This window comes from Herpailurus yagouaroundi, unplaced genomic scaffold (assembly GCF_014898765.1).
Source record: "Herpailurus yagouaroundi ecotype Mexico unplaced genomic scaffold, PumYag 199, whole genome shotgun sequence".
NCBI classification, from domain to species: domain Eukaryota; kingdom Metazoa; phylum Chordata; class Mammalia; order Carnivora; family Felidae; genus Herpailurus; species Herpailurus yagouaroundi.
Window position 1 is genome coordinate 8,156,653 of NW_024412430.1, and position 27,398 is coordinate 8,184,050.

A 27,398-nucleotide genomic window follows, 5' to 3' on the forward strand; every position below is an offset into this window, starting at 1 on the left:
TTGTGTAGCTGAGACAGCCTTCCAGATAAGGGAGCGTGAGCTGCACCAACAAATCGGGAACACCTAGTGTGCGGGAATCGACAAGAAAGGGAGTGGGATGCTGAAAGGAGTAAGGAAAGATCCCAAAGACAAACTGCTTATAGCATATTTTTGTTGAGAGGCAACCCAGATATCTATAAAACGTTCCATGGACAGCTCTATCCCTTGCCCGTAGAGGGAAAAAGTGTACATACCTATGAAAATTCTTCCCTTTTCAAGAAAGCTATAGTTTTGAACTACTGTTTCTATGAGAAGCAACCTTAACCTATCATTGGCTTTTCTGAGAGGTTGTATCTTTTTGTTTTTTTTTTTTTCTTGAGAGAGAGGGAGGGAGGGCACAAGTGAGTGAGGGGCAGAGAGAGAGAGAAAGAGAGAGAGAGAGAGAAACCCAGGAAGGACAAAGAGAGAAGCAGGTTCACCTGAAGTGGGGCTCAAGCTCATCCAATGTGGGACTTGAACTCACAAGCCATGAGACCATGACCTGAGCCAAAGTCAAATGTTTAATGACTGAACTCCCCAGGTGCCCCTTTGTGAGGCACCCCCTTTGTGAGAGGTTGTAGTAAGTAACTGTTGCTGTAATGCCTTTGTCCAGGGTTTTATACTGGACTTCCTGCATTGGACAAGTTTATATCTCTGTTTACATGCTGAGGTTACTTGGTCATTTTGTGGATGTATATAAAGGTTTTTAATAAATCAAATAAATGCTTCCCTAAATCCTTAGCCAACAGGGTCACTACAATGTAGCCTCTGCTAAAATTAAAAGTCAGGAAGGGAAAGGGGATTGAAAGGCAGGTAGGAAGCAACTCTCTAGAAGCTCACAGGATAAGCCCATTACAGATGGGGGGGGGGGGGGAATTATAGTAAGCACTATACTATACTATACTAAAAAGCATGGATTACATTCTTGAGAAAGAAGAAATTGAGGCAAATATTTGACTGCAAAGGATAACATATATATTATATCCATATATATAATATATATGTTAACTGTATATTGGCCACAACCTCTGTTTTTCCTTAGTTTACAGACTGTTACTTCAACTGAGCATCATGAGAGCAAGAACTTTATTTTGCTCACCATTAAATCCTCAGGCACTGAGTAGCTCCCTCTACCCAGATTGCCCGTAACAATTGCTCAATTTTTAAATAACTGAATAAATACATGAATTGTGATTTGGGAAATCAAGTTAGCAATTGACTGAAGGACCAACATAGAAACAATACTCCTGAGATCTCTGGAATGTAACTGGCGCCCCTGATTTTAATTTTTCCAAATCAGAATGGTTAAAAGACCAGAAATAGCATAGATTTTGGAATGTGGTAATACTTTATTAGGTAGACAGACACCTTACACTTAGGATCTCTGATTGCATTTGGACAGGTAGATCAATATTTGGAAGTGAGGTCTACATTAAGGCTTTCTTCAAGTCCTCTCAGGACTTGAAAACTAAATAGGAATGGTGTTCTCCAGTGGAACCAGTAAGTTTGACAGACAAGGCACAAAGCGTGTCACGGACCGTTCCAGAGAGCTCCTGCACCGGGTGACATGGACCCTCAGGCAGAGGTCCTTTCCTGCAATGAAACAAAAGGCCAGTTCACCTTGTTCGTGGTCAAATAAAAGGGCCGGGACATTAATTGAGATGTCTTGAGACTTCTAAGCTAGCTCAGAGAATTAGTCGGAGGGTTACATAGATGGCTCAAAGCCCCAGATGGCTGTAGTCGGTTTCTGCAATGTCTTTGAACAGGGTGTTACACATATATTGCAGGCAGGGGGGAAAATGAATGGCATCATTATCACTTCTCCAATGAAAGTCTTCTCCATGCTCTAATAAATGTTCTTCCAAGATAAACCATGATTCTGCAGTTCATCATGATGGTCGCATTGGGCCCCTTCGTTTTTGCTGTCTTACACAACTGATATTTTTTGGTTGAATGACTATTCTGTTTTTGTTTCGTTTTGTTTTGCTTAATGAACAGAGAACAACGATTTCTGCCTATTGAGCTGATTCTGCAACGTGCAAACTTCTCTGCACACAAAAACAGGGGCCAGCAGCTGTTTCCCTGTCTTGCTTGCAACATTTATCCATACCTTGAAATCCAAAGAGGCAATCTCTTCAAAAGATGCTTAAACGCAGGGTAGGTGTGCAACCCCGTGAGGTGATCCAAAGGCCTGTACTTGAGTTCACCCCTTTTGTTCTGGGGATGTCATAGTCTAACAGTAGCGTCGATATTAAAACTACATTTTATCTCTTACCGACTCAATATCCTCTAGGTATAAAACAGAATAAGAATTATATCCAATTCTGAAATTAATTCTTCCCTTTGATGCTAGACATCATTGCTTGCTTCCCAAGAGACCAATAAAACTTACGCTTTAAGGACAACCAGAAAGCTGTATCCAATGCTCATGATCCCCACCAGAAAATAGGAGAGCGGCAGCCTGAAATTCATCCATCCAATTGTTCGTTTATTGTCATAATAGCCATAAAAGAGGATGGAATATTGCGCCAAGCCCTAAAATCCAACAACAAAGCCACTTAGCAGATGTGATGAAGAACAACTCAAAGAAAAAAAGATCGACTTTTAAGAGAAACAGCAAAATGGCATGAATTTTCCAACTTGGGAGTTGAGCCCTGTTGTTTTTGCCTCGTAGAGCAAATGTCTCCACTGCCACGTTGATTGGCAAGGCTCTTGATTTACTCGAGGTTCAGGGACTTCTAAATAGGCCAAATTGTTAACTGAATACAGGCTTGCTCAGCTGTGGAGCCATTACCGTGAAATGCCCATTGATTGAAACATCAAAACACACTTCATGGTGTCATTAGATTTCCAACGTGAGGAGCCTGCTGCACATTTGGGGAGGATCTGAGATGTGCTTCCTCAAAGTGTGGTGGCAGGTGTCCACTTCCAGTCACCTGAGCCACAGTTAGATTGCTTCTTCTTGAGCTACAGAGGCGGTGAGTGGCTCAGCTCACACTGAGCAAACCTGTAGAGCAGGTGAGATGTCATGGGAACCGATCTGCATAGCCTTGTACGCATCAAGACCATGAGAGCATTCTTCCATAGCAAGCATGTTCAGTCACGCCAAGCCATGCTCTCTCCTTATGATTATCTGCCAGATAATTGGAATCGCCATCTCCCAAGGCTACCTGAGTGACCCTCTTTCTACTCAGAACATTGGCATATTCTGATGCTCTTTCTTTTATCATGGTGTTCATCTTTCTCTCCTCGAATTCACTGTGTTTTTCACTCCCAGCTTTGAAGCGTGTTTCTGTATCACTGCATATACACTTCCCCAGCTTCCTTCTAACTTCTGTGGCAAGAAGTTAAAATTACTATGTTTTGTGAAGTGAGACAGTAATCACTTGCCAGAGGCTTCCTCTGGAGATCAAGTGAGTCACCCTTGAACCTTGGAAAGTCCAACTGGCTACCTTTAACATCATTTATCCGCAGCCAGGGACTTGAAAGCCCATTACTGAAGAAGACAGGAGAAGTGGGGAACAAGGGTGGAAGAGGAGGAGGAGGAAATCCCCTGGATGCCAATTCCCAGAGGAAGATTGAAGAGAAGCCATTTAGAAAATTGCCTTAAACGAAGATTGTGCCTGGCTCAAAACAGAGGCCAACAAAGATCTGGAATAATGATTGCTTTCAAAATTTGCAGCAAGTCTATGTCCCAATACTGTGTAAGAATTAGCAGGAAAAAAAAATAGGAAAAAATAAAAATAGGAAAAAAAATAGCCAAAAAATCTCAGAGGAGCTCATGAGTTTCCAAGAGGGTCAGCATGGAATGAGAGAGACGTAGGTAAAAACTGAAGGACTTCCCTGCACCACCCCTGCCTGTTGTCTGCATTTTTTCAGCTCAAGAAAAAAGAAATCTGACCCAAAAGAAAATCTGAGACTAAAGAACTAGTAGAAACCTAGGGGAGCCTGGGTGGCTCCGTCGGTTAAGCATCCAACTGTGGCTCAGGTCATGATCTCATGGTTCATGAGTTCAAGCCCTGCATTGGGCTCTATGTTGACACTCGGAACCTGGAGCTTGCTTCGGATTCTGTGTCTCCCTCTCTGCTCTTCCCCCGCTCGCGCTGTGTCTCTCTCAAAAATAAATAAACATTAAAAAAAATTGTTTGAATAAAAAAAAAAAAAAGAACCAGTAGAAACCTCAAATTGAGGAAGCAAATGGGCTAATCTCTGCCCAAGATAAGAAACCACATAGAGAGGGACTGATCAACTGCCCAAGACCCAGAAATAAGGCCAGGAAAATAATCACTGGCAGGATCTCTGCACCTAGTTCAATGATATCTTTTTGTTTCATACCCATCTAGTTCAGGGCTCTGCTTCTCAACTATTTGAGTTTTAAGTTTATTCACTTATTTTGGGAGAGAGAGCATGAGCAGGGAAGGGGCAGAGAGAGAGGGAGACAGAGAATCCAAGCAGGCTCTGTGCTGTCAGCACAGAGCCCAATGTGGGGCTCAGTATCAGGAATTGTGAGATCACGACCTGAGCCAAAATCAAGAGTTGGATGCTTAGCTGACTGAGTCCCCCGGGCACTCCCAGTCAATAACTTTTGCTGAGCATTTAGTATTTGACAAACGCATTTCCTCATCTCACAGAATGCTCGAAAGAACCCTCTGGCGTTGTTATGGTTAGGGCCAATGGTTTTCCTCCACTCTTGGTGTTGCCTTCCATGTGGGGAAGATCCGTAAATGTAACACTCCCAGATCCCCCTTACTTCCTTCTCCTCCCCGGGAGAGGAGAAACCAGTCTGATAACAGAGCATAGATGAAGAAATGGGGATGATGCAGGCCACCTCTCTTCCCCATCCAGAGACAGCACACGTGGCGCTCTACCCCGGGAGGGGGCGTCCTGTGGTGCTCTGGAGCTGCTGGGCAGAAAGTTCTGGCTATGAAGTACACTTGCCCATAAACAGATGTCACCATCTTTAAAATCAGCCTTAGCAATAATAAAGCTGACATGTTGACCTCCACCCATCTAAGGCTTTGTCTTATTTCTGGTTATCTCACAACCTGGTTAAAGAAGGTAGGGGGTGTTATTTACCATGACTCTCCCACCCAGCAAAGACTCAATAGCCCTATTGCTACTTTGGGGACGAAGAAACTGAGCTTTATTTTTTTTAATGTTTATTTATTTTTGAGAGACAGAGTGTGAGTGGGGGAGGGGCAGAGAGAAGGGGGGAGGGACGGAGGATCTGAAGCGGGCTCCGCACTGGTAGCAGCGAGCCTGATGTGGGTCTCGAAATCAGAAACCATGAGACCTTGACTTGAGCCAAAGTTGGACACTCATCTGACTAAGCCACCCAGGTGCCCCAAGAAACTGAGCTACAAAGAGGTGAAGTAGCTTGTGCGCACTTACATAACCAGTAAGTGACCATCTGAACTTGAACTGGGTCTGATTCAAATCCATATACTTAATGACTGCTGTGCTGTACTGCTTCTCCCACACTTCGCTTTCCACCCCTTGTGTCACGCTAGGGCCATATCTTTCCAGCAATGCAAAGAAACAAGAAACCCTACCAACTTAGCCGGGCCTTTTGACCTACACCCTTGGATGGATCCATGTTGGTGCCAGGACCTCTGGAGAAGGACCTGAACACCCCTTCTGAAGATTTCAAAGGGCCTCATCTTCACGTCCTTAACCATCACAACCTGACATCTTTTTCTAGTTCATAATGACAGTACTGGGATTAAAAAACACCTCCAAAACAACATGAAAGGCGAAAGTGGATACATAACAAACATCTGGTGAAGCCTGTTAGGTTAGCACGATAGCTACCGGGGCAGCTGGCTCCTCTGGTGTATGTACCATTCAATGGCTGGCACTTCATAAATATTAGATGGCAAGCAAAAGGCATAAGGTTTGTAGTTGGTTTTTTTTTTCTTCTTCTTTGGAATCCTGATTATTTCACAAAGGTTTCTTCCATTTGCCTATCACTACCTAAGCAGCCAAGCATGTAAATGAAAGAGGTACTATTGAAGAACAAAATTTAAAAAGCTTTTTCCAAGTCATCTTAGTGGCATATTGAAGGGTGACTTTAAACAACCCTCCCCTTCCACCCCGTGGGCCCCCCACACTCCACACATCTTTCCTTTTCCCTTCAAACTCCAACGGCAGACATCTGGAAGTGACTAAAATAGCAATGACTCCTAGCCTAGCCAAAGTTCTATTCAGTTTCCATGTCAGCGCGCATGGCTTTCCCTGTGGGAGCACTCTCCCACCCCAAAATCTGTGACAGAGAAGCCACAGTCAGAGCCAAGTTTCAAATGAGCACGAACCATTCCCATCCAACTCTGGGTTCTATGCTTGCACATCGTCTATTAAGCTTCTAATTTCTGTTTGAATGCTGCAGCTGGTCTAGGAATCAACTCATGTGTTTGTTTATCTAACTAACTCTGAGAATTTACTATTTCCCCAATACTATACATTGATGGAGTAACCTATCCCTAAAGGGGATGGCGGATGCCCCCAACAACATTCTGCATGCAAAATATCCCCTTCGTAAAGATCTGTCACCTGAAATTACATTAGAGCTCCACCCCTTTGGCGTTTCTCATGACTACAAATAAATACCCACTGGGAAACATGACATTGCATCCCTGGGATGGGAAATGAATTTAACTGGCCTTAGCAACTCTTTATAGTTGGTAGTAACCGTCAGACCACTATTTTGTAAAAACAAACAAACAAACAAACAAAAAAAACAAACCAAAAAAAAAAAAAAACAGAAAGAAGAAAAAAGAAAAGAAAAGAAAAAGAAAAAAAAATTCTTAAAGTCAAAACTAGTGGAAGGGAAGATATGATTTCTGACCATGCCTGCTGAAGACATGTGAAGGGAGAGTGGCACCAGGTGTGTGTGTGGGGGGGGGGGGGTGGAGGGGGGGTATTTCTACCATTCCCTGTATTGTTACCAGTCATTTATACTTTTGTGTTAAAGCAAGTTGCAAGTATGGGGGTGCCTGTGTGGCTCAGTTGGTTGAGCATCCGACTCTTGGTTTCAGCTCAGGTCATGATCTCATGGTTTCGTGGGTTCGAGCCCCACATTGGGCTCCATGCTGAGAGTGCCAAGCCGGCTTGGGATTCCCTCTCTCTCTCTCTCTCTCTCTCTCCCCCCCTGTGCCTTCCATGCTCGTGCTCTCTCTCAAAAATAAATACATAAATAAACATTTCAAAAAAGTTGCAAGCATGGCATCACTTGATTATCTGATAAAGTGGACAGAAGCAAGGAGAATGCTAACAACACCCAAAACAAAACAAAACACTAATTTCACAAAGATGGCGGCCAGCCCGGCACCTAGGTGAGATCCGGCCCATGACCTGGCTCTTTCTCTCTACCCAGACTCACCAAGCTTCTGCCTCATGCTCTGCTTGCCACTGAGTTTCCTTTCTTTTTGCTACAACCCTGATGTAGAGAGACAAAATTGACACTCCAGCGCTCTTAGCTAGGGCGCATGTAGATTACAAAGAGGAAATTGGGCTGAGCCTTAGCAGAACTTCTAGTTTTCAGTATTTGGAATTAACTACCTGTCCCAGGACTGTAGTCCATGAACTCGGGTCCTCAAAAGTCCAGGAAGCAGACAGTTGATTTTAGTGCCCGTTCATGTATCAGTGCCTTGTGCCTCTGCCTCCTTCCCAGACAGCTGACTTTACCGGTACCCCGAGTCCCTTTCTGGCTTATGAATACCATGCTGTCCCTGTCCGGGCTCCCTCTTCTTCTTTCATTGTCCCTTTAAGAAATGGGCATTTTCATGAGTTAAGTACCCTGAATAGGCATTTAAGGAAAGACACGCTTATTAAACATCTACCACGTGCTGGGCATTGTGCTAGCACTTTACACACATGACCTCATTTATTTTTTCACACCAGCCTGCTAGTTAGACATTAATCCCACTTTCTGACATACGACAATTAAGAGGCTCAGAGAGGTTGTCTAATGTCTCTCAGGTAGTAAGTAGCAGGATTCAAACTCAAATCTGTCAAAATCCCATGATGGAGTTCTTTTCATGATTCTACACTGCAATAAAAAAAATTTTTTTAAGGTTTATTTTTGAGGGAGAAACAGAGACAGCGTGAGCAGAGAGGGAAGATAGAGAGACGGAGACACAGAATTCAAAGTAGGGTCCAGGCTCCGAGCTGTCTGCACATAGCCTGACACGGGGCTCAAACCCATGAACCGCAAGATCATAACCTGACCCGGTTAAACCAGACTCTTAACCGACTGAGCCACCCAGGTGCCCCTGCATTTTTAGCTTTGCTGGCTTCCATAAAGAGCATTCCCATTTGTCTTTTCTGTGTCATTGTCCACAACTGACACTAATATTGGGAATTCTAGACATTGTGCCCAGTGCCCAATACACATCTTATTTCACTTGGATATCCCACAGACACCTTGGACTCAAAAGTTCCCCCAAACTGGCGTCTTCCTCCTATCCCAGGTAATGACACCACCAGTCCATCTGTTACCTCAGTCAGAAACTTGGATGTTTCCATTATCTTCCCACTTTACCCATAAGTCACATGCAGTGACTAGCAAAGTCCTGTAGTTTCAGCTTCATGACCCTATGTGATATGGATGCCGTCTCCATACGTCACTGCCATTCACCGGCCTCTCCACCTCCATCTTACGTCAAGTCCAACCCAGTCCATCCTACATTCAAAAGGAACCTTTTTTTTTTAATTAAAAATATTTTGTATGTTTTTATTTATTTTTGAGACAGAGAAAGACAGAGCATGAGCAGGGGAGGGGCAGAGAGAGAGCGAGACACAGAATCTGAAGCAGGCTCCAGGCTCTGAGCCGTCAGCACAGAGCCCGATGTGGGGCTCAAACTCACACACCACGAGATCATGACCTGAGCCGAAGTCAGACGCTCAACCGACTGAGCCACCCAGGCGCCCCTCACAAGGAATCTTCTAAAGGGTAACTGACCACATTTCCATCCTATTTCAAAATTCTTTGTGTTCTCCACCACCTACAGAATCAAGTCTGACTCCTTCGCCTAATGACACCGTCCTCCTTGATTGGATCCCTTTTTTGTATGACGCGCTCGTCTTTAAGTATGCTACTCTTACTCCCTGAATACCAGCTTTGCTGAATCGCTCCTTGGTATTGAGTGCAGAGCACTATTTACTGCCTCCATGCCATTGTGCACGTGGGTTCCTCTCTTGGAATGCTGTTCCCACTTATCCTTCCCATTTCAGAGCCTACTTCATTCTTATTATTTATTTAAAACCTGTTTAAACTACCCCTGTAAAGCTTTTACTGACCTCTAGACCAGAGCAACTTGTTATGGGGAAAATGGTCATTTCCTCCAGGTGCACAGAGCTTTGCTAGATGAAATACTTGCCAGGGCCCCCACCCCCTCTACTCACTTTGTCCCAGGGGAGGTGTTGTCACTTCCCCAATCGATACTTTTGGAATGAATTAGCTGTACTTGCTTAGCCCAAATATAACTTTATTCCAGTAGGAAATAAGCTTTCCTGGGGTAAGATGGATTTGGAGTCCCATATTAGCAAGACCATTTGGCTAAGAGTCCCAGATTAGCCCTCCAACTTGGTCCCTATTAGTAATGAATGTGAAATTTTGGTGCCCATCTGCCTCCCCTCTCAGACAAATCATTCAGAACTCAGAGGAAAAATAGAGTTATTGCTTTCTGGGGCTTCGCAAGTCTCTAGTAAACTGAACTCCAGTGAAATGTAACACAGAATTCTCCCTCCATTATGCCTCCCTGTGCCTAGGACATGTGTCTGTTGGCTTGAGGTTGTCTCAGTGTATGACAATTGTTTGCACATCCAACTAAACCAAAAGATCCCCGTGGGCAGGGAAAATATATTAGTTATCTATGTATTTCCAGCATCTCACATTCAACTTATGTTTGTGGAATGACCGACTGAATAGAAAAATTGCTTCCGGTGGTCATTAACAGTCCTCAGTGAGATGAAGCTGTTTCAATAAAATAGGGTCAATCATTCAAGACAGTAGCATGATGATAACAATGAATCAAAACACCAAGAAAGTGTCTGAGAGACACTCACATTGGCAAAACTCCTTAATTTTCTCTACTAATTGTCTAAAACTCTTGTAAAATAAGAAATTCTCAGTGCTATAAAATGAGCTTCTACATATATTTTCATCCCAAATGAGAAAAATGGTCTTTTGTTTCACAAGATGGAGATTAAAAGCATTATATTATGGGGTTTTGTTGTTCAGTTGACTTCCAGTCTTCTAAATCTGCCTACTAATTCTTTCAAGTAATGAAAAATGAAGCATCATAAATTCATATATGAAGAGAGATATGTCTGATTATACAGACACAGCCTATAGTGGGAATTACCTTACTATTATCTATTTTTTAAGCTTATTTATTTATTTTGGGGGGAGGGGAAGGGCAGAAAGAGAGGAAGAGAGAGAGAGAGAGAGAGAGAGACAGAGAGAGAGAGAGAGAGAATCCCAAGCAGGGTGCATGCTGCCAGCACAGAGCCCGATGCAGGGCCTGAACTCACAAACCATGAGATCATAACTTGAGCCAAAATCAGGAGTCTGATGCTTAACTGACTGAGCCACCCAGACACCTCACTATTATCTATTTTAAAAGAAGTTTTGAACAAATGAAAATACAAAAATAAAAGCAGAGAAAATAAGAAACTACTTGAAAAAAAAATGAAGTTTAGAAAATTTCAATCCTATGTGAGCAGCATATATTTTATTTCAAACATTTAAGATCAATGGATGTAGGGGCGCCTGGATGGCTCAGCCCAGCTCTTGATTTCGGCTCAGGTTATGATCTCATGGTTTGTGAATTCAGGCCCACATTGGGCTCTCTGCTGACAGTGCAGAGCCTGCTTGGGATTCTCTCTCTTTCTCTCTGCCCCTCCAAACTTAATAACTCAAAACTAAATAAATAAACTTAAAAACTGAACAAAACAAAATCAATGAATGTAATTAATTTCAAGTACAATTCATAAGCGAATAATATTTATTGGAGATACATGATGCTGGAACATAGGATGGAGTTTTTACTGAATTGTTTTCAAATGTGACTTTAAGTAATCTATTTTCACAGCAGACGTATCAGACTCAAAATGTGATGCCATTCGGTTGTGTTATGGAATATAATTTAATGGATTGTGAAGTTCTAATCTGGCTCAATGGCTCAGCCTTTAATCTATTAGGTTGACAGCCAATATTCAGAGGTCAACAAATTCCTACCAGGCAAACTGAGCTCTTTCAAACAATCTTAGTCTCTCACTTACTGATATTTATCGACACATGATATGCTCACATATCGTTAGACTCTTTTTGGTCTCCTCATATTCAATTTCCTCCACTCTGATCTGTTCACCTTTTTAAGTTCCAAGATAATGCCACTACTCATCCACCACTCCTAAAACTACTTTCAACTGCTCTGAGAAAAACACAGTATCATGACCTAGATTCTAAAGAGTTCCACACATCTTGATACCCCTTCTATCTCTGTAAGGCCAACCCCCCCACCCTGACGCCCTTTCACAGTCTAGTTTCACTAACCTCCAGTCAGTCTCTTGAGTGAGGCAATCTTCTCCCACCATAGGTCCTTTGACTTGCTGTCCTCATTTTCTAGAATGCCTCTCCGCTCTCTCAAACTGGGAGCTCGTACTGACTCTTCAGAGCCCAATTCAAGGGTTTTTTTCTCAGAAAAATTCTGCCATCCTCTACTTCCCTCTCTTAAGCTGTGAACTAGGTCAGGATCCCTGCTTCATGTTCGCTTAATACTGTTTACCTTTCTTACTTGGCACAGTTGCAATTACATTTATTTTTGTGATTACCTCACTACTTGACTAGACTTTAAGTTTCCAAGGGCAGAGACCTTGTTGGGTTTTGCTCACCTTTGCTTAGCACCTGGCACATTATCTGGCATCTGGCAAATACTAAATAAATGTTCACTAAATTAATGAAAAGAAGACTTGTTCTGGGACCACATCCAAAGAACAGATGCTATTTTCATGTTGTAAGTATGACATCAGGATCATAAGCATCCCAAATTTTTGCAAAAAGAAAGGTCAGCTTTGCTTTGGCCAGGTGCAACCTGAGATGTTGAAAACTGGAAGTTGTTGTTGAATTAAAAAAAACACTGAGAGAAGTGAAGACCCGAAGGAATCAGTTTTCCAAGTCTACACAACAAAAGGATCCCAAGAAAGCCAAAAGCAGACCCTGGGATCTCTTCTACTGCAAGCTATAAATGTGTATCAAGAAGTCCAGGAGTAGCAGATTAAGAGGCCTATGAAGCAAGAGAAACTATGAGTGAGAGCAGAATTTGACATGGCTTTTCTGTTAATGGAACCTAATGAGCCTATTGAGAGGGACCTGGGCTGGACACTGAGGAAATGAAGCAAATATGGCGGCCAGGGATGGACAACTTTTGGATGCTGCCAACCCCGGCATCCCTTGGCTAAGCTGCACCCACCCTGTTCAGTGAAGTCTTCTGAGGAGTCTCACTATGGGTACAGAGGAGAGAATCCTGGCCCCTTCCATTCTTAAGATTTCCATTGCAGGGGAGAACTATCCTCTGTCTTGATGAGCATGGTAATCTACAAACCTAGTTTTGTCCCAAGAGGCTTAGCAGTCTGCCTCGGGGTCCTACTTTTGCCCTCGGTGAGGGCACTAGATGTTTATCATCTGGGGGTCTGGTCTTTGCTGAGCCAGCTCTGGGTGAGGCTGAGACAAGGGCTGAAGCAAAGAGGTTATATTGGTGTACTTGAAGCTTGTTGCAACTAAGTAAGAGCAGCAGGAGAAACAACAACAACACTTCTGACCTAAAGTAGAGGAACCAAGTCACACATTCAAGCCCACAGACCCCGACAGCAGCCATGCAGGTGTGCTACTCAGAGAGCCTTTGGGAGATGGCCTCCAGATGCCACCACTTTGAATCAACCAGAATGGAATATCGCGTGCTCGTCCTGAGACTACATCCTCCCAGGTGGCCCCCAGCCCATGACCGAGAATAGTGAGAAATAGTAGAGCCAGTGATATGGGGTTCCTCCAATGGACAGACTTTGCTTGGAGATTCACCATTAGCCTCGTCAAGACTTTTTTCCCAGAGCTGTACTGCAATCTTGAGATTCTTCCTACTCAGTGTCCCCTCCCTCTCTCCCTTCTCAGGAGTCAGGCTGGCTCTGCCACCTGGACACTTTCCCCACCTACTCATGCTTCCTCTCTCCTTTCTTGTTTGTAGGTATTCCCACCCTGCCTCCAGGTATCTCCTGCATCTAATATTGTTTTTGTGTGTGTTTCTTGGGAAGCCAAAAATGACTTGCTCCTTCAAAAGGGCTCCCTAAAAAAACCCTTGTGCACTGTTTGTGGGAATGTAACTTGGTGCAGCCACTATGGAAACCAGTATGGAGGTTCCTCAAGAAATTAAAAATAGAAATGCCATATGATCCAGTAATCCACTGCTTGGGATTTATCTGAAGAAAATGAAAACGCTAACTTGAAAAGACAAAAGACACCTGCACCTCCATGTCACCGCAGCATTATTTACAATAGCCAAGACACGGAAACAACCTGTGTGTCTGTCAGGAATGGAGGAATGGATAAAGAAGATGTGGTGTGTATATATACAGACATATACATGCTGGCATATATTATTCAGCCATAAAAATGAGGAAATCTTGCCATCTGCAACAACATGGATAGACGTTGGGCATTATGCTAAGTGAAATACATCAGATGGAAAAAGACAAAGAACATCGAATCTCACTTGTATGTGGAATCTTAAACAAAAAAACAAGCTCATAGACACAGAGAATAAACCAGTGGTTGCCCGTAGCAAGAGTTGGGGATGGGAACGATGGGTGAAGGAAGTGACAATGTACAGATTTCCAGTTATAAAACAAACAAGTCGTGGGGGGTGCAACGTACAACTCGCAGACCATAGTTTGTAGTACTGCATTTCATATTTGAAAGTTGCTAAGACAGTGAATCTTAAAGGTTCTCATCTCAAAAAATAAAAAAGAATTCTGTAGCTATGTATGTTGCCAGATGTGAACCAGTCTTATTGTGGTGATCGTTTCACAGTGTCTCCAAATATTGAATCGTTATGCTGTACACCTGAAACCAAGGTAATGTTGTATGTCAATTATACCTCAATAAAAAAGGGGGCACTCTCTGAAAGTAAAGATGTATTTGAACTACTAAAACATCCCTTAAAAAAAGATGAGTTATTCCATATGTATATCGCAAAAATATCTCTTGTAAATGTGGTCAGTACCATAAGACATGAAGGAACTTAAGAGAACTGAGGGGAGATGCCGTCGCTCTGGAAGATTATTATTTAAAAAAAACCTGTTGATACTCATAAAATAAGGAGTGGACCTGCTGTTTGAGAACATTCAGAACGTCTGTGACAGTTTCCTTTGAGGACAGACTTCAAGGGTGAGATGTGGCACAGGTGGGCAGGGCAGAAGGAGTCGGCTTGGGGTGTGTTAGAAGTAAACTGACGATTTGACATTAAAGTCAGCCACATTTTACTTTGAATTTCAGCACCTCCTCTAATTACCTTTGTCGTCTTTGGCAAACTGACCGACCTCTCCGAGTCCCAATTCCCTCAACTATAAAAAGATGATTGATCTTCATCCTGAAGGGTTGTTACGAAGATGAAACTTAATGTAGGTGCCTGCTTAACACATACAGGTGCTAAATGTCCTCTCTAGGGTCCCTTTTAGAGCCTCGCCCCACCAACAGCTACGACGACCAGCTGAAAAGGGGGACGCAAAGTTGACTCGCGTTTATCCACACGCAAGGTACAAGACGTTCACAAGCTGGAGAACTGAGTGCCTTTCCCTTTATCCACAACTCAAATGATCTCACCCTCTGATATCATTCTTGTGTCTCCGAGTATTTTGACAACAAAGACGTCCTCTTCTTCTTGACCTAAACTCATTCTTCCAATTCTGTTGCTTCAAATCATATCATTTCTGCTGATTCGATCCATAACACGCATATTAGACAATCTCCCTATTTCTTACTATTTTAAAAAAATATATTTCCCTCTAGGTTGGTAAGACCCGCCACTAGGTACTCAATACAAGGCTCGAAAATATGGTGCTTTGTAAAGCACGGCTTTGAAAAGCTGTCAGACTGGCCGACCTTTGCAAATACCAAATGGCATTTGTCCCCTATTAAAGTGAATGTGGATGAGTTATGACATGTGTTTACAAACGACAGAGCACTGAGCTCCAGGGAGATACTTCAGTGGGGAGGGTCCGGAGGGAAGTTCCAAGGTTCCACCCTGAAACTCCACTGCCCCACCTCCACCCCACTTCCCATCCTATAAGCTCCTCTACCACTAGAGGTCATGCTTGCATCTCTGTCCCAGCATTCTATCAATCTTTTTCTGTTTCTCTTCACCTGCATCTATATGGAATTGTTTAGCTAAGCTGTCACACTAAGCTTCTTAGATGCAACAAACCCATGGCTTAATCAGACCGTTCGGGCATTTGTTAACTCTGCCTTAGTCCTGAAACACGTCTTTTTTCCTCCTTGTGTCTCTGGGCTCTTTGGAAGTGCAGAATTCTGAGTTTTCAGGGAATCTCAAGGATGTTTCGTTGATGGTTTCCTCCATGGTGCCATGACAGATGGAACACTGTGCTGTCCAGGAAGATCATCTTATAATACAGAGAGGGCACCTCTATTGTTCAGAGGACCAAGTAAAGAATTCGGGCAAGAGTAAATATTGAACCTACTATTCTGCTTAGGAAGCTAATTTGGGAATTATGTATTTATTATGAAAAGTGAAAATGGGATCCAACTGTTTCAACTCCTCCCCAGTAAGATAGCTATGGCACTGAAAGGAGTCGATCTGTGTTCTAGAAACAGTAAGTGAGAATGCTGTTGGAAATCAATGCAGGAAAATTAGTTTTTTGGAACCACTCAATAGCTATAAGACCCTGAGTAGGCTTCTATAACTCAAAGTTTCCCTAACTTTATAATGTGAAACATGGGACTGAAGAGGTCTAAAAGCACTTGTATCTCTAAAAATCTCTTATGTGGGGAGTGCCTGGGTGGCTCATTCGGTTAAGGGGGTCCAACTTCAGTTCAGGTCATGATCCTACGGTTCGTGAGTATAAGCCCCACATGGGCTCTCTGCTGTCATCATGGAGCCCACTTCAGATCCTCTCTCTCCCTCTCTCTCTGCCCCTCCCCTGCCCTCTCTCTCTCTCAAACATAAATAAACATTAAACAAAGTAAGAAAAATTTTTAATCCCTTATTTTATGATACATGCCAAATAACTGAGTGGTTACCATACGCAGAAAAATTAAGAAAAGCTGCAAATGAATAACGCCACTTTAATGGCTTTTCATATTTTTTCTTGGCCATTTATATTCTCTTTTTTAAATCTATTCTCTTATTGCTTTAGAACTGTTTTCAGGCAGGCCTAGATTATAAAGGAAAATGAGTATCATAGGATACTCTGGTTTCTGTCTTCCTCTATCCGTTGCTAAATTGCATTTCACCAAACTGAAAATGAGACAGCTGTCAAGGGCAGTAAGAAAATCTTGGCGAGCCTATGTGTTGCCCAAACCCTCTCCCCTGGCCTTTTCCTGTATTCACCTGTTAGAGCTTCTGGTTTGACCCTCAGAACCACCTTCCTCTTTGTCTTCCAATCAGCTGATCGATCTCTTTCACGTCGCTAATGGACTTTTTCCCCCAACTTTTTTTGTTTCAGTTACTTGACAAATTTAAAAGTGCTTCAACTTCATTGAATATTTATTCACAAACAAAACCCGCTTTTGTTCAGACTTTCAGTTCTTCTTTTCTCTGGTTTGATTAAAACATCAGAACATGCCAATGATATTATTAGTTTGGGCTCTTACTAACCAGACAGGAAGTTTATTATCTTGCTAATCAGAAGATGAGAATGGGAAGGAAAAACAGATTCAGGAGAACACAATAAGAAACGATTTGAGGGGCGCCTGGGTGGTGCAGTCGGTTAAGTGTCTGACTTCAGCCAGGTCACGATCTCGCACTCCGTGAGTTCGAGCCCCGCGTCGGGCTCTGGGCTGATGGCTCAGAGCCTGGAGCCTGTTTCCGATTCTGTGTCTCCCTCTCTCTCTGCCCCTCCCCCGTTCATGCTCTGTCTCTCTCTGTCCCAAAAATAAATAAAAAACGTTGGAAAAAAAAAAAAGAAACGATTTGAAATCTAGAGAGAGAGAGGAAGAGAGGCGGAGGGTAACAGAAAGGAGAAATACACAAGAAGTAAAATCTGACTCAGACGCCATATCCTTCATAAATCCTAGACCTTCCCAAGCAAAACTAGCAATCACTTCCTTGGGGCCCCCCCCCCATTGTCTTTTTCTTTTTTCCATTTTGCTAACTTAACACACAACACGTGGTATACTAGTTGACCAACTATCTTCTACTATCGTGAGTACCCTGAGGCCGAGAAGCATGTCACATTTATCTTTGTAAAACCAGTGCATGTTTATATTCCAGAAATGAGCGCTGAATTGAAAATGAAAAGTCCAACTGACAAGGATGATCGGAGATTCCAAATGCCACAAAGTTGGGCCTGCTGATGCTTATAAGCCTTATGCTTATAAGCCTTATGCTTATAAGCCTCAGAGACTGGGAACCTTTCTTAAAGTTTACATTTTCTGGTAATGCTCATGTAATTAATTTCTATGGTTCCAGGGCTGTACAGATCATCCCTCTACTTGGGGTTGTCAGTCAAGAAGATTCACAAAGACTTTATTGGTTGAGTATCATATTAAGGGTTTCAAAGAAGGTGTAATAGATAGGATCCCCTCTTTAGGAAGCTCATAATTTAGGGAGTTTGAGGACAGAATTCAAAATATCTGTGAAATATACCTATCAGCACTATGAACATGAAGAGTGTTCATTGTTTTTCTCTCCTTCTTTGACTCCCCAGGTTACATAAGAGCTTGTCCTCATTTGCCACTGTCCAAAAATTCCTTGAATTATCAATTCCCCAATCTCCACCTTGCTACTTTCTTATCTTCTACACTTCCAACCATCTCCAATCTGGTCACTATTTAGAAAAGAAATGTGTGAAATTTAATAGTTGCCACAGACTTGAATCAGACTCTTGACATGATTTTTTCAATGGGTAAAAATGAATCTGTGCCGTGACAATAACCCTCACCCAGGGCAGCTGAAAGAGTGAAACTTACTCCCATACTATAGTGGAGTCATGCTCATACAGGTACCACAATCGTGTGGTACTCATTTTAGTATTATTTATCAGTTAATATTTAGTACTGTTTAGTATTTAATATTTAGCTGTGTCTGGAATTGACTATTGAATAATACTAAATAGACTTGTTTAGGAAGCAAAGCTCTAATTCCCTAAGAATCCTATGAGATTTTTCAAAAAGCACATTTGCAAATTCTTCCTTTGTTCTTTTCCAAAGCCAGAGATAAAGATATTTGTTTCAAGTCTTTGAACTCTGAGCTCACCTTCATTCAGTCATCTATATTCCCATTTAATCATATTATCATATTATTAAACCTATTCTTTTTTTTCTTTCCTCTCATTCCTCCCACCCCCCTCCCTCCCTTTCCTCCTTTCTCTTTTCCCCCTTCCTTCCTTCCATCCTTCCTTCTTTCTTTCTTTCCTTCCTTCCTTCCTTCCTTCCTTCCTTCCTTCCTTCCTTTATTATTTTTTTTAATAAGGGGCAGGGACATATCTCTTAAGACCTCCGTCTACCCCAGAAGAGGAGGCCATGGGGCTTCAGAGAGTAAGGACAAATCCATCCTCCTACCAACACAGCTATGTGGAGACACTTACGTTGAAGTCGTACAACACACCGAAGTTTGCCGCAGATGCCTCTTCAGCTCTGGGAACTGTTTTCCTAGGTAAACTGCCATATGGCAAACCCCAGAGGTACTGTATAGAGAAGCAGAGAAAGCAGTTAATAATTGGAAACAAAGTCTGAGCCACACATGTGATCACAAATGGTTTTGTTTAAAAGCACTTCTGAAACTTTTTCATGGAGACTCTGTGGGTCTCCACGTGGGGTCCCATTTTCTGGGAATTGACTACTAAATCCAGAGTTAAGAACAAAGGGAGTGCTAGGAACCCTTCCTTCTAAGTTCAGTGGACCACCAGCAGTCGGGCCAACCACAATGCCCAGAAGGTTTGCTGAGAAGCCCTACGACCCACCACCACCTCCAAACTGGTCTCCTTTAGGGGAGGTCTGGAGAGGAGAAAAGAGGCCTTTGGGGGAACTATAGTGTTCAAACAAACCATACTACCCACATCTTCATGTGGGGCTGCTTCTTAGGGTTGGGGGTGGTGGGAGATTCTCTCCTTCATGTTAAGAAAGAGAAGACTCAAGGGAATCACCTATACAATTTGAGAGGGTCAAATGGGAGGAAAGATGGGTACTCTGATTATATTTGCTTTACCACTAATTCAGGTTTGCTCCCCTGATCTTATGCTACCAGATTCAAAGAGGAATTTTTAGGGGCCAAGGGGACAAGAATAGGGTCCTGGCAGATTTCTTGGTGAGAACTGGTAAAAGCACCCCGCTAGGGCAGGCACAAGGCTTGCCAAGCAGATGCTGCTTCTTATGGGATATGAAAATTTCTTCCCTGGGGCTGGGGGTGGAGGATGCATGTGACTGGACGCCTGAGTGTGCAGCTTTATGGAAGTCAGCCCCTACTCCTACCCTCCACATAGGCTGCACAGCTTCCATGGAAGCTTCTTGGTTTCCTAGGACTGAATAGAGCAGAAGGTGGGTCCTACCTTGTCTCACTCCAAAGTTGAGGGCCACAGAGAACAAAGGAGATTAAGGTCTCAGGCTTGGCCCTTTGGGCGAAAGGGCATTTGAATCAAAGGAAGGCTGAATGAGTCTGTGGGCTGGAGGCTGCTGAAAAATGGAGCCTCATTGCCAGGAGGGGACCAGTCTTGGCCTCTGGCGGTTCTGTAAAGCTAGCACACGAGGTTTCTATCCTCTTTTGTTCTTTTGCTGGAGCTGGTAACCAATGCCCAGAAAACAGGATGCCCCTCACAGCATCTAACACAAACCTATAAGAAAGCATCCAAAGACAATATGCTTCTTAGTTCTAGGAATACATCCAATCAAACACGTATTAACTCCCTCCACTATACACCAGGCATTCTGTAATTTCATATAGTTGGAACAAATCAGCCACAACCTGTCATTTCCACGGAGGCTGTGCGCTGTAGGGGAAAGAGTAAGTGCCGTTGATAAAACTCCATGTATGCCCCGAGTCTGACACTAAGGAGTGTCATAATAGCCAGTGATGGAGTTTCAAGTTTCCTTAGAGACATGAGCAGAAATAAAGCTGGGGTTAATCTGAAATAGATGAAATACATACATTCTGCTCTATCGCCTGAAAGTTTTCATTTGAGAAATGGACTCGCCAGACTTCTGATCTATGTCTACTGACTTCTAAGAGCCACATAGCCGTAGAATGCTCCGAATTATCTCAGGGATTATAAAAGTAGTGGATTGGGAGGCAAAATCTTGGGACAAAAAATAGAATCATGATCCCAGTCCCGGAACGACTTGAAAAAAAACCCCTCACTCTCAGATATCGGTTAAGCCCAATAAGCAACCCGTGACTCTGTTTCCACATTTTTAAAGGGGAAAGAAAATGCTTCTGTAGTCTACTTCTTACATTTGTTGTGAGGCTTAGCAAGTAAAAGAAATGAAAGTGTTTTGCACTGTTAAAAGCAAAATTCTTCATGCATGTAAAGCACTATTGGGATTGTTATGCCCACGGGGAGGCTCAATGCAGAAGCTGGCCCTGATTTAAAACCATGGGGATTCGAGACCAGTGCTCTAACCTAACAATCTGAGGGTTGATTGGGGGTGGGAGGGAGGGCAGGGTGGGTGATGGGTATTGAGGAGGGTACCTGTTGGGATGAGCACTGGGTGTTGTATAGAAACCAATATGACAATAAATTTCATATTAAAAAAACACATGGAAATAAAAAAATCACTCAAAATGCTTAGTTTTGGCTGTCGGCAATACTGTTCTGAACAAGCTGGCTTTGAAATAATGGCACCTAAAAGACCCTCTGTAGCCCGAATAAAGCCTAAACTGACTTCTGTGTGATAAGTAAGCATCCAAAGATCAGAGCCATCTAACCTCTTATGACTAAAGACTCCCACCTCAGTCTTGTTTGTTGGCCTTAGCTGATTGACTCTTCCCCGCATCAGCTCACGGCTTTGCCTCCTTCTTCACTCTGGACCCACTATCTGCTTTACTCTCCTCTCTGACTTTGATCCTAAAAGACCCCACCCCACTGTGTATGTGTGCGTGCGTGTGTGTGCCTGGGTTATCTTACTTTACATGTGGAAAAAACCTGCTCATGTTGTGTTTCTTCAAATAGAAAAGACAGATGCATTAAGGAGTATTTCTTTCCAAGCAAACTTGGCAAAATAAATAAATACAATTCACAAGGTGTCAAAGCTTTCCTTTTGAGCAATTAACATTTGAGCACAGGGACCACCTTGGGAATCTGATAGAAGCCATGAACGCTTCCATATAAAAATGTACATTTAAACAGACACACCACATTTTATATATGATTTCAGGAAGCTCATGTACCCTTTGGAGCAATGAGTAGGATCTTCGGCCCACGGGCACCATTTTGAAGATTAACCTTGTTACCTGGGCTACGGCTTTCAGAGTGGATACGGCCAGTTAATCATTCTATTTTTCAGAAGAGGAAAGAAATTTTCTAGGACAGGAGAAACTTATTCCAGCTATTTTTTTGTAACCCGGAAGTCAGAATCTTACCTCTGGCAACATGATGAGGCTGAATGTCAAGATAAAGAGAACCATATTTACTCCATACATCCATCTTAAGAAGAGGAAGTATGAGGCCACCGATGAGCCAAACTGACCTACCAAAAAGAAAAGTTAAAAGATTGAGAGACAGGTCAGAATCAAAAGGAAACAAAAGCCACTGTCTTGGTGCTTTCCATAAGAGATCTGCTCCTGGCGACACTTGGGTTCTTTTCACGTGGATATCATAGTCGACAGTGTCTGGCGTCCTCCTGTTTCTATCCTGGAAGAGGGAAAGTTAATGGCGATGGAAGTGCTCTCTACTGTGTAGTTGCCGTTGTGTAGAATGACTGTGACCTAAGCCTTTAGAAAGCTGCCTTGTGCTTAGCAGCTAGAAGTGCTCCTTGAAGAGCCCATTTCATGCCTGGAGTTAGTACAGTTGTGTGAGCAAATACCTGTAAGGTGGTTGCTGCAGTACCTGGCCAGCAGTTTTCCGCCATTATCATGATCATTACTGCCTTTCTGCCTCCTTCCTGTCAGCCAACAAGGCTCTTCTCAAAAATGTTTACCACATCCTTTCTGGACAGCTGTCCTAACAGACCGCCCCGTGCTATTTGTCTGACTTAACTGGCATTTTTTAGGTACAGCACAGAAGCTGAAGTTCATTCACTCACTCCTCACATATTTAAAGTATCTTCTGAGGCGCCTGGGGTGGCTCAGTTGGTTAAGCATCTGAGTCGGTTGCAGCTCAGGTCATGATCTCACGGATCCTGAGATGGAACCCCACATTGGGCTCTGTGCTCACAACATGGAGATGGCTCGGGACTTTCTCTCTCCCCTCTCTCTCTCTGCCCCTTCCCTGCTCGTGTGCTCTCTGTCTTTCTCAAAATAAATAAATAAACTTTAAAAAAAATAAACAAAATAAAGCATCTTCTGCCAGGAATCACTTTAGATGTGAAGCACAATGTCACAGATAGGGTTGCTGCCCTAATACAACTTACATTTTAGTGAGGTATGGAAACAACAAAAATGCAGGAATTTAAAAACTAAATAAATTAATTAAATATATGTATTTATCATAATATATTACATATCATATTATACATCATATCATGTGTGAATAGCATGTATATTATATATCATATATATTATATGTATATTCGCTTTATACATTGATTAATGCATATATATTATGTGTGATGCAGCATGTATACATGCATCATTTATATGATATGTATGTATTATATATGATATATAAGATTACATATGATTATATATTTGTAACAATTACATGTATGTAATTATTATAACCAGATAGGTCCTGATTATAAAACATCAAGAGGGTTGCTTTCAATAAGTTCATTGAGGAAGGTATATCAAAGAGGGTAGCATTCGAGCCTCGGTCTGAAGTTGGAGGAAGAGGCACGATGCCCAGGCTGGGGAAGAGCCGCTCAAGCAGAGGAACGAGCCAGAACAAATATCTGGAGGCAGGCAAGAGCTCGGGACAATTGAGGAACAAAGCAGAGGACTGTGTAGTTGGAGCCCAATGAACAAGGGAAATTGGTGACAGATGAGGACGGAGAGACAAGCCAACCCACACTGCATAGGACCTCTTAAGGCAAGGTAGAAAGTGAGGCTTTTATTTTAAATGTGATGAGAAGTCACCAACAGGTGTTAAGCAGCTGGAGTGGGGCGGCGGTGGGGGGACCGTGACCTTTAAGAAGTCTTCTCCACTTTGGGAAATGAATTGGGAAGGGACAGGCAAGAATGTGCCATCGACACTCGTGCGCCACCGTGGATAGTGATCTGTCCAAATTGTATTTGCTGGGAAAAAAATAAAAAACATGATCTTACGACAAAGAATGGAAGAGGAAGAAAGAACAGGAATTTGAGTTCTCACGTTGAGATTTCACCAATTAACAAAAGCCAGACTTTTCTTTACCACTTAAGGTTCAACGTTAAGTTACTAGTTTCCTTAATCTTCCCAATTCCCATTTTCGGTTGCCCAAGAAGAAACGATGAACACTGGCAGTCACCCCCACTGCATCAGGCCCTTTTTCCTGACTCATTCAGCAAAATACCTCCAGTGACCAAAGCTTTTCTTGGCCCTCTGGCTTTGCAACATTACTGGTGGGGAAACATTATTGCAGAAGGGAGGAGGCTGCTATGAAGCCAATTCCAGCCTCTGCTTAGTAACACGAGGCTGAGATCATATGAGAGTCATGCTGCTATTTCTGGAACTTAGAATATTCTTTAGGTGCCACCTTGCCTATTCCCACAACACAGAGGCAATTTTTATAGAAACTTTAAAAAAGTCAATGGTTAAATGGACGTTTTTAAAAAAACACAATGATTTTGAAATCTGAATCTTTGGATTCATTTCGCTTTGTAGAGGGATACAGAGTTCTACAGGATTTCTGAAAGCATGTGGTTTTGCTAAACACGCCCGCAGGTGCTGTAACCAGATGCGCTGGTCCATCTGCAGAAAGGCTAAGCAGATCTGCCCCTCCCAGGACATCTGATCATCCACCTGGCTCCCAGTGATTTCATATCATTTCATGGCTGTTATCTATGTTCTCTGGTAACAATTGCCCAAGGACTGCCTCAGCCAGGTTCACTTGTCATGTTTTATTGAAGGCAGTAGACTTCCAGCTTGCTAGTCGTTATAGTTACTCATTAATTGGAGAAGAAACTTTGTCTCTAGGTACCCAGAGTAAGCTTTTCCCTGAAACACACATGAGATCTTCTGGTGTAGAATCCCAAGCACGGGATGCTGACTCATGCTTTCCTCCTTCTCTCCCTCCCTCCCTCCCTCGTGGCCTTCTTCCCTTCCTCCTTCCCTTCCTTCTTTCCTCCCCTTCTTCCTTTCCTACCTCCCTTCTTACAGTTTTGCTGTACTCATTAGCACCCACAGCTAATGGTCCCCTGATTGGGACTAAATCTGGCATTTACTAAAGAGAGAAACCTGACTATAGTGTAGCTAAAAGATAATTGGAAAGAACATCCATTCCCGTGTGCTTAGTCTCTTAGATAAAACTGTAAAGAACAAGAAGAGGTAGTAGTAGTGGTAATGATAACAACAACAACAACAACAACAATAACAACAACAACAACAACAGCTGGCATATCTCGCTGGTCAGTTATGCATACTGAAAACTTTGGCATCAACTCGTTTAACTACCTCTAGAACCCAATAAGGTTAAGTGTTATTAGGCCCACTGTGTGGATGGAGAACGCCAAAATTAAACGTAAGCATTGGACTGAACCAAAACTTGACTAATAATAGTAACAGCTGATATGTAATGAATGTTTCAGACATCTGTCTTGATCTTGTGTATTAATTCATTTAGTCATCGAATTCCTGCAAGAGGAGAAATACTGTACTCTCACCTTACAGAGACTTAAGCCCGTGGGTTACACAGCTAGGAAATGATGAAACTGGGGTCATGTGGGTAGTTCTGTAGGTAGTAAATGATGGAGCCAGAGTTCTAAACCAGGCAGCCTTGATTCCTAGGTGTTTGACTCTAAATCTAGATCTCTTTTAACCACAGTGCTATATTGCTCGTCAGGTAGAATCATAATCAAATTATCTTTTTAAAACTATAATATATGGAATAATTATGCCATGTGCATGTATGTCTGAAAGAATATAGGCAATATCCATGAATCAGCCAAGGCCATGCACATTCATAAATTTGGATTGTGCCCAGAAATGACCTGTTCTTTTTTTCCTTAATCTAACTAATAAATCCTGTTTCCATAATGAATTATTCATGTATTAAAACAGAGTCCTTGGTATGTATTCAAGTGAGACCTTTTAAGCTTATGCAATATTCTGGTTGCTGAATTTTCTTGCATTTCTTTTAAATTCAGGTTAAAGTTTCACCTCTCCCTCTGGTTATTTATTATTAAGGCAAAGCAATTTGTAGTCTGTCATCATGGATAATTTCCTCTTGAACAGTTGGGTAATAAGACAGGCAGACAAATATGAGCATTTCTAAATGGGAAAAGACCAATTAAATCACCTGCTGCATGAGTACAATATACATATCATCTTGTTGGGCTAGGACAAAAAGCATAGTTTCTTTCAAATTGGTCTAGGAAAATTAAATGTGGCAAATTTGATTTGCATTATCTGGAGCCAGTAAGGGGCAAAAGGACCTCAACCTTTAGAAAAGGTTGGAACATGATTGCCTTTCCCATCCCTTTTCCAATTTCCATTTAGTTAAGTTTCAAAGACCATCACAGATACATGCTTCCCCATCTTTGGTAGGGTACTTTCTATGGGATGGTTACTATGACCCAAGGACTTTGCTAGTACAGTCTTAGAGAGGTTTCATACTTTTCAACTAACATAATAGCCCCAGAGTCTATGGTGTATTTATGATTATCATTATGATCATAATGCATTAAGCATCTTATAGAAGATGAAGTATAGGGGCGCCTGGGTGGCGCAGTCGGTTAAGCGTCCGACTTCAGCCAGGTCACGATCTCGCGGTCTGTGAGTTCGAGCCCCCCGTCAGGCTCTGGGCTGACGGCTCAGAGCCTGGAGCCTGTTTCCGATTCTGTGTCTCCCTCTCTCTCTGCCCCTCCCCCGTTCATGCTCTGTCTCTCTCTGTCCCAAAAATAAATTAAAAAACGTTGAGAAAAAAAAAAATTAAAAAAAAAAAAAGAAGATGAAGTATATAATTAAATAAATAGCTCATTCAAAACTAAATGCATGAGAAAATGGAAAATAATTCCCCAAGTAGGATAATGATCAAGAAATTCTATAACTACCCATCCTGCCATTGCCCTGGTAGAATCCACTCTGGGAACTGTTGCCAAAGAAAAAGTTTATAAAATGTTCTGTAAAGTGATAAATGAGCAAGCCACATTGAGGAAACCACAAGCTTTGGACCCAGACAGGCTTCACCTTGCATTTCAGCTCCTCTAGTGACTAATTCTGGTACAGTTAGGTTAATGTGCACATTGCATGCATGGTAAAGAGTATATGAAATGTCTGCGGAGTATCTGAGTGATGCTCAAAGGGCAGTGGTTGTGGCGATTGTTGATAGACTAGGAAATGAGGGTCAGTTCTTCACAGGGAGGCATAGCACCATGAAAGGTGAAGAAATCAGGGCAACCTAATCAAATCATAAATTGCATAAGGAAGAGAAAGTAATGTGCTTGACATCATCCAGCTGACTGTTCCAAATTTTCTGGAGGAAGAAGAGAGGAAGGAAAATAACTAAGAGTATAACTGAGTGGCCCTCAATCTGCCTTCCCCACAGTAACACACATGATAGATGGTGGCCATATATGTAACTCATTCTTGTGTGAAATTTTGGCAATAAAAATAATCCCATCTGTTTCTGGCCTCCTCAAGATAGGCTGCTGCAATGCAAGCGGGCATGACATTGTTATTGAGACAAGTTAGAACTGCTCTAGTGTACCTTCGAAATAAAAAATGTGCAAATGTACATATTTTAATGATCATTCTTACAAATGTATGGGGATACATCTCAAAACTGGTCAAGATTCAACCCTATCATCTCACAGGTGAATGGGACTGAGGCCCAGAGAGATTACATGACCACCCAGGAGCAG

General features: G+C 42.5%; 1 protein-coding gene across 1 annotated transcript in view; it reads right to left on the reverse strand.

The window, feature by feature from the left end:
* Window positions 1-27,398, reverse strand: part of TMC1 (transmembrane channel like 1) — a 168,914-nt gene that overhangs the window by 42,851 nt on the left and 98,665 nt on the right. Inside the window, exons 9-11 of the mRNA XM_040449256.1 lie at window positions 21,822-21,928; window positions 18,835-18,933; window positions 2,411-2,553 (exon numbers count right to left, since the gene is read on the reverse strand). Coding sequence (XP_040305190.1) covers window positions 2,411-2,553; window positions 18,835-18,933; window positions 21,822-21,928 — 349 coding nt within the window. The remainder of the gene's footprint in view (window positions 1-2,410; window positions 2,554-18,834; window positions 18,934-21,821; window positions 21,929-27,398) is intronic.